This window comes from Aedes albopictus, chromosome 1 (genome assembly GCF_035046485.1).
Source record: "Aedes albopictus strain Foshan chromosome 1, AalbF5, whole genome shotgun sequence".
Classification (NCBI taxonomy): domain Eukaryota; kingdom Metazoa; phylum Arthropoda; class Insecta; order Diptera; family Culicidae; genus Aedes; species Aedes albopictus.
Window position 1 is genome coordinate 332,486,630 of NC_085136.1, and position 7,328 is coordinate 332,493,957.

General features: G+C 41.4%; 1 protein-coding gene across 1 annotated transcript; it reads right to left on the bottom strand.

Moving 5' to 3' along the window:
- Positions 1–477: 477 nt before the first annotated feature.
- LOC109413324 (vesicular integral-membrane protein VIP36) lies at positions 478–5,554 on the bottom strand. Its single transcript, XM_019687042.3, has 6 exons — positions 5,374–5,554; positions 5,157–5,316; positions 4,931–5,046; positions 2,007–2,204; positions 1,786–1,948; positions 478–1,726 (listed from the first exon to the last, which is right to left on the bottom strand). Exons 2-6 carry the CDS (start codon positions 5,302–5,304, stop codon positions 1,350–1,352), a joined length of 1,002 nt encoding a protein of 333 aa, XP_019542587.3. The 5' UTR covers positions 5,305–5,316; positions 5,374–5,554; the 3' UTR covers positions 478–1,349.
- Between the last annotated feature and the right edge of the window lie 1,774 nt (positions 5,555–7,328).

The window sequence follows — 7,328 nt, forward strand, 5'->3', positions numbered from 1 at the left end:
CTCTTACAAGAACCAGAAACAGGCATATCAACCAACGAGCTGTCATCACAGGGAATGTTCATCCAATGAATGTGAATGCAGTGGGTATTTTTTAATTTAGAGATTTTTATTAACCTAACATGATCGCGGAGCGACGAAACTTTCTGCGCTTAGGATAACCGAAAATTCAAACCTAGTGTTCCCCAAGAAGTTCAATCAGGAGATTAATCGATATTCGCATTCTGTCGCCAAGGTTGTCTCTTATAAACTAGTTTGCCTTTCCTGACACGTGCTGAATCATCATGTATACGATCGTCTCGAGCGTCATACATATACAGTATCACAAATAAAAGAAAAATCTTTAAAGGGAAGAAAACATCTCGGACCGAGAGTTGTAGTTTGTTGTAAAACCTAAATCACCAGGGTGCTGCGTTTGTATCAGTTTGTTATTACATATATTACAATTTAATTACTATTCGACGATTCTTTCGCGCACTCCATTTGTTCCAGTCATACTTCGACTAGGTTCGACGACTTAACATTACTTTAGCTAGGTTTGTTTAGGTAGGTAGATAGGTACGTCTCAAGAGAGTGAAGTTGTCTGCTCCGGAACGGGAAAGCTGTTCTTGGTCCTGACCTGTTTTTTTCTGTTGTGTCCGAGAAGGTCTGCTCCATTTGGCATAGCAGACAAGTTACGCATGAATATCTCATGATACTGTTCGAAAATATATCGAATGATATTGGTGAGCTCGTTCCATTTTATACACTTTAATGTGGGCTATTGGAAGGACATAGAAACGACGACGATGTATTGGTTTTTAATTATGACTTGCTAATTGGAAATCAATTATGACAAACGGGGTAGTCCTTCAACAGACACCAGCCGCACTCTTACGTTTTGATGAAATCATCTCCTTGCTTGTCAGTTTTTAGCTATAGTTTGCCTAGTTAAAAAATGCACTCGTTCAATTTATTACTATACACACTTATTTTATCGTCGTACTTAATAAACAAATGGCTGGAAATCCAACAATTTTTTAACGTTGTGTTGGTAAAACTTTACCAACTTTGTCAATGTAGAACGATTTTAGAAAATTCTGCCTTGCATCTGGATATATAAATTACGAAACTGTTGGAATCTCGGCCATATGTTTATCGAAACCCCCGAATCCAGTTGTGTGCTCCCTAACTCTACTACTACGCAGCCTAACTTCTACCCTTTCTCATAACCCAAGTCCGGAAATTCCCCATCGCGGCCAGAAGCGACCACCACCGCCGCACACAAACCAGTAGAAATTTTGGTATTTTAAAGCTGTTCCCTCGGTGACTCTTCGCTGCTGTGCTTCTCTCCTTCTGGGCTCTGGTCTCACTCAGTAGAACCGCTTCCGGGAGTTTTCCTGGTGCTTCTGGTAGAACATGATTCCGATGACGACCAGCACCACCACGATCAGCATCACCAGCAGGATGAGGAAGAAGATCTTCACGTTGGACATACCGCCCTGTTTGGGGTCGTCCTTGTGTTCCCGCGGGGCGTCGAACGTTTCCGCCGACGGGATGATACGGCTGCGGTCTTCTGCGTGCAGGGAAGGGGCTTCCAGTTCGTAGAATTTCATGGCCAGCAGATCGTGATTGTCCGACAGATCGCCGGTCGTGGCCGACACGCCGAAAAAGTATCCGGTGGGCAGCTTTACGCCGGTCACCTGGAAGCACTGCTTCCAGGTATTCTTGTTCTCCAAGTCGGTGGACACTGAGGGAAAAAAAGCAACCGTACATTCATCTTCAAGTGATGGTATCGTCAAGTCGTACCTGTCAGAACATCGTTCTCATATCTGATACTAATGAGCGTATCGTAGTCCACATTACGGAACTTGGCTTCGCATCCCGCCAGCTGCGTATGAGTTCCATCTCGGTCGTGATCGTACGACAGACTTCCGTTGTTCACCATCGCACTAATATACGGATGTTGATGCTAAAACAAAGTACAAATAATAAACCTCGCTCGATATCCGACAATCTACCGTCCTTACATTGTGTGGTCCATTGTGATTGCTATACGTGTCCAGGATGATGGCCAACCCTAGGAAATTGTCTCGACTGCCAAATACCGGCCCCGTCTGCAGTCGGTCCTTTGCATACCAAATGGCGAAGCCATCGCCGAAAAGATCCTTGCCTTTACCGTGAACTTTGAAGTTTACGTGCATTTCCCAGTTGATGGAAGTACAGGGCTACAATTGATCATTGAGTAGAAAAGCGAAGTAACATAATGTAGGTATTTGTAATCTATGACATAAACTACGCAGTCTACAAAGGGAGGGGAATAGTTGGAGGAGATTTTGAGATGACCTAAACGAGTCTACGTAGTTTATGGACAGCGTATAAGGACGAATTCAAGGTATCCACTCATGAGACAAAATTCTCTGAGCTTTCCAGGTAGAGATTTGTTTCGAAAACTATCCAAAATTCGTTCAAAAATTTCTTGAAGGATTTCTCTCGAAATCCTATCTATGACTCTTCCTTGAATTACTTCCGGGATAACTCCTTAGATTTCTACCACAATTCCTTGTTTGGATTCTTTCGCAGTTTCGCGCAGAATTCTTCCCTCGAGGAATACCTTGAGTTTATCAAAGTTTTTTTTTCTAGAGATTTGTCGGAGTTCTTTTTCTGGCACTCTCCAGTTTTCCCATCCAGAAGTATTTGCTCCCATTAATAAATTGTCCTTTCCGATATATTTTGAGATATTTTAGAGTTGTTCCTGGAATTTGTACAAGAGTTCCCAGGACTTCTGCAGAACTTTTTCACAGGGTCTCAGCAGGAGTACCTCCCGGGATTTCTACCATATGTTTTCTCAATATGCTTCCAGAGTGTCTCGTAGCATTTCTCCTGGAGAACCTTTCGAAATTTATCCAAAGATGCTTAAGAAATTTCTTTTAGTGGTTTTTTGGGATAGCTTTCCAACAGTTTCTCTCAAGATTCTTGGCTTCCAAAGATCTTTTCGTGTTTCTTTCAAACTTTCATTTGAATTCCTTCCGATATCTCTCCGAGAATTTCTTACAAAGAACTTCGTAAGTTTTCTCAACAGACATTCCGAAGAAAACTCTCCCTGTCAGAAGTTCGGGAGCAACTATTAAAGAAATGCCAAAACGAGCGTTCAGAATTATGGCATAGATTCCTCTATGGTTTCCGGGAAGAGCTCTGGGACATTAAGAAGAAAATCTGAAAATGATCACTGCACGAAATCTTGTAAACAACTACGAGGAAAAGCTTGAAAAAAGCTCTGAAAGAAATCAAGGGACTACATGAGATACAATGAATTTCTGGATGGATGGACTTTCAGATTTATCCACGTCCTCGTGAACTTTTCAGCATCTTATCTGAATTGTCGGAAACATCTGCTAGATTTAGGAGCTTCTTGTTCCTCAAGCATGGTTATCCAGATTTATTCTTGATTTAACTTGCTTTTCGAAGGAATCTTTTTCGGAGGAATCTTTATCATCTTCACTGACCTAAAAGTTTCCAGTAAGAAACTTCAGAATTACGAACAAAAAATGTTTTGACGATTTCTATTACAAACATGTATGTAGTAAAAGTTCTGTCGTTCGATTTGAGTCGGTCGAATCTGCTTAGAAATCACAACAAACTTACGACCTATTCAAATCGAACGCCAGAGTTGATGTTCTAAATAAGTAAACACAAAAGTAAACACTACATATTCGATAACTTTTCTATTCATACCAATACAATGAAGTAAACTCTGTGGACTTCACTTCTACGGTACCGTTCGTAATCCACGTAGAAAAGGGAGAGGGGGTGTGGTCTAAGCTCCATATAAATTTTAAAATTTGTGTATGGACAAAAGTCTACGAGGGGGGAGGGGGTGGTGTGAGATGATCAAATTTTGGTTTACGTGGTTTATGAACAGCTTCTTCCTAAGTAGATCTACAAATAGTTTACAGCTATTTATTCTTACGACCCAATTATGTTTTATTTTTTATCGAGACAAACTTTCCCTGTGTGTTAAAGTATTCCAGGTTTGTCCCTGTAAAATAAAATTCCCTGAGGATTCCCGGTTTTCTAGGGTTTTTTTTTTCAGGTAGTGGACACCCTGTGCATGGCGTAATGGACGACACCCAATGATAACATCTATCCTATTACGAACACAGAATTAAATGTCAACCATCGCGCAACAATAATGTCGCAATCTACATTGGTTGCGACAATCCACCCAAAGCGACATAGGTTTGTCACAACTTGAACAGAATAGGACAAAGATCGTACACCGTGCTTTTGGAGATTTGCAAGCACCGCATTTCGAGGGGTGGCTTCGAGTCGGTAAACAATGCAAAGCTGTTAAAGAGCCAGCATCAACCAACAAACATTTTCGTGATCATGTCATTATCTTTACAAGTTGGGACAAAGAATAAACTCCACGTATTCATTGTCGTCTGTTTTGTGTCTCTTTTATCCGAAATCTAAAAAATCTAATTGAACATTTTAAAGCATGGCTTGCTTTTATTATCGGTAGCATCCCTTGGCAATTTCTCCAATCTACCGACTTCATTGCAAATATCAGGGTCATAGGTACAGCAAGTAAATTTGATTTTTGTTGTCTTTTGAGTAATCAAAGTTGTTGACTTAATGGAACAACTATGTAACATTACTTCAAGTGATAACGATTGCAATGCAACGTTCAAATGTATACGCTGAGTATTTTTTTTTTGTATGTGTGAATATCCTAAGAATGAATTTAACCATTCCACATATTATAAGTATGGAGTTAACCCAGTAATCACATAATCGATAAATCCCAACAATGCCTACTGAGTTCCGATTGACTCATCAAAAGTTTGTTCTTACGCAAAAACATCATCATTAATGACGTGTCTTCCTCTCGTCGCCTACTTGTTCAAAACGAACACTCTCCCTCTGTTGTCTGAATATCACCCCAACTCACCACTTGATTCCAGATGGCCCCACTCTTGGACTGCAGATCCGGCGTCAGCCGGATATAGCTATTGGTTACAAAGGTCGATCCGAAAAAGTCCCAGTACGGAATGGTCATCCCCGAGCCTAAAATAAAACCCAGAAGACAAACAAATCGTCATCGCAAACCAGATTCGAGAGACAACTTTCACTCGGTGCCAAGCAACCGGATCGACGACAGCTCGCAGCTTACTTACCCTGGTACGGTTTGAACAGGGAGTGCTCCCGTTTCATGTAATCGTTTGCATCGTACTGCTGTTGGGTACTTTCCCGGACGCCGAAGGTTATCAGCAGCAGAACCGCCGTTGTCACTATCGCCGACAGGTTTCCTCCGCTGGAGAACATTCTAGGCAGGGGCTTATAGAAAAGAGTGTTAAACTAGCTGGATGGCAAACTATTTCAGGACCTCCTTACCTGGCAGGAATCGGTTCGGTTGCAGGAACTATCCACGGGTCACAAATTCCGATCGGACACTTTTTTCTAATTGCTTTTTTTGAATGATAATGCAACAAAACGCATAACCACCTCTCGCGAACTTGCAGCAGCTTCTCTTCTTGCTTGTCTTTTTCTGCGCTGCGATGCCTTTGACAGTTTTGCCTTTGAAAGTGACATTTCGCGCGGGTTCGGTCTTTTCCTTCACTAAGCGAAAATATCTGGCCGAAATATGGTGCGCCTTGCAAGACAAAAAAATTCTAGATTGAGTTTAAATAAAGGCGAATGTAAATAATACCCCGGACAGACATGTGATACCAGTGTGATTCCTGTACAACGGTACGCAGTGTCAAGAAAATTCTAACAAGACTGACTTGAACTGAGAGAATTTTCACACATTTCAAGCGCAATTGTACAGTGATTCCTGTATCACATGTGTGTCAGTATAACATCATAGCACAGACAAACAGACGTAACACTCTTCAAAACGACTTGGCACATGCATTTAACGATCAATTAAAATTTCATTTGATTTGCGCAATCGTTCCACCAGATGCGCTAGTGTTTGATCGCTTTGACGTTTGCCAGTGCACACGTTGCTGAATGATGCAAACGAAATTTACAGGCAATTTGTGTAGTAGTGTGCGTGCCAGCAAAACGTCAAATCGAAATTCATCATGGCCGACAGAGTCGCGCGCGGTTCTACCAACAGGTGGCAGTGTGCTCATGAAAATGATACCGGGCAAAAGTTTTTGATGAATTTCCTCTAAGAGTTACGTCTGTTTGTCTGTGATCATAGATTTCTCTTTGACTTTTTTTTTAATGGGTTCTTTATACTTCAGACGATCGTTCAATGCAAGGAGACAATCATAATACAAATTAACAGCTGAGATATTAACGAAAGAGAGTGAAACCAGAGGAGAGCCTCTCTTCTGCAGATAGGACCTTTAGACATGTTTGGCCTGTATTGATTTTCTAGTTGGTTGATTGAGTTGTCTTTATTGTAGATACTTTTAGCCAAGGTTGCGATTATTCATTTGCAAACATTTACATTCATTTGCTATTATCTCAGTTCAGAAGCATGCTATCGAAAAACAATGTATGGATGAATTTAACCTTGTAGTTTTATCTGAAAGTTTGCCGAATAACATTGGGGTCGCTCACGCATACCAAAGTCGTGAACGAGCTGTGAAGGCAACTCTCCACAGCGTGAATGTAATTTACATTCACCGCGTGGAGAGTTGCCTTCACAGGTCGCAACCTTGCTTTCAGCCCTTGGCTGGGTCGTCTCTTCTCTCTTCGGTTAATAACTTGGCCGGTAATTAATTTTTGGCTGTTTATATTAGGGGGATTCACTTAACAGCGCAAACCGCTTATTAAAGATTATTCTGATTAAACGTCGCGATCACCAAGGCAATCTTTAATAATTTCATGAAACATTTCAAATAGCAGAAAATCATGGCTTACGCAGCCATTTAAACTGTTTAGTGAATACCCTTATTGTCCTATATGCTAGTCCTCGTCGTACTTTACCGAAATGCACCGAAAGATCATCCGAGAGATAACCGATGATATAAGCAGGGAATGAAATTATCGATCACGATCACGATAGTAGAAAACTCTCCCACACGCATTATCGGCGAAAAAAGACGTGCTATAAATTCAGACCCGGGTTTCTCCCGAGAATGTGTTTTCGCTCGTTCCGCAGCGTCGAGAATCGATTATCATCTGCAATGAAAAGTTGACTGGTTTGCTTTCTGCTCTTTGTTCGCCTTCCCGTAGTCCCGTCGTCACCGGCTGTAGCTTTTATGTATAAAATTTCTATCCTCTCTCGAGCAGCTTGTGTGGTCGAGTGGTTATAGTGCGCGCTCATACACATTTTTGTGGAGGGTCTAGGTTCGAATCCCGCTAGCGGCAAATTAGAAGAATCCAAGTGA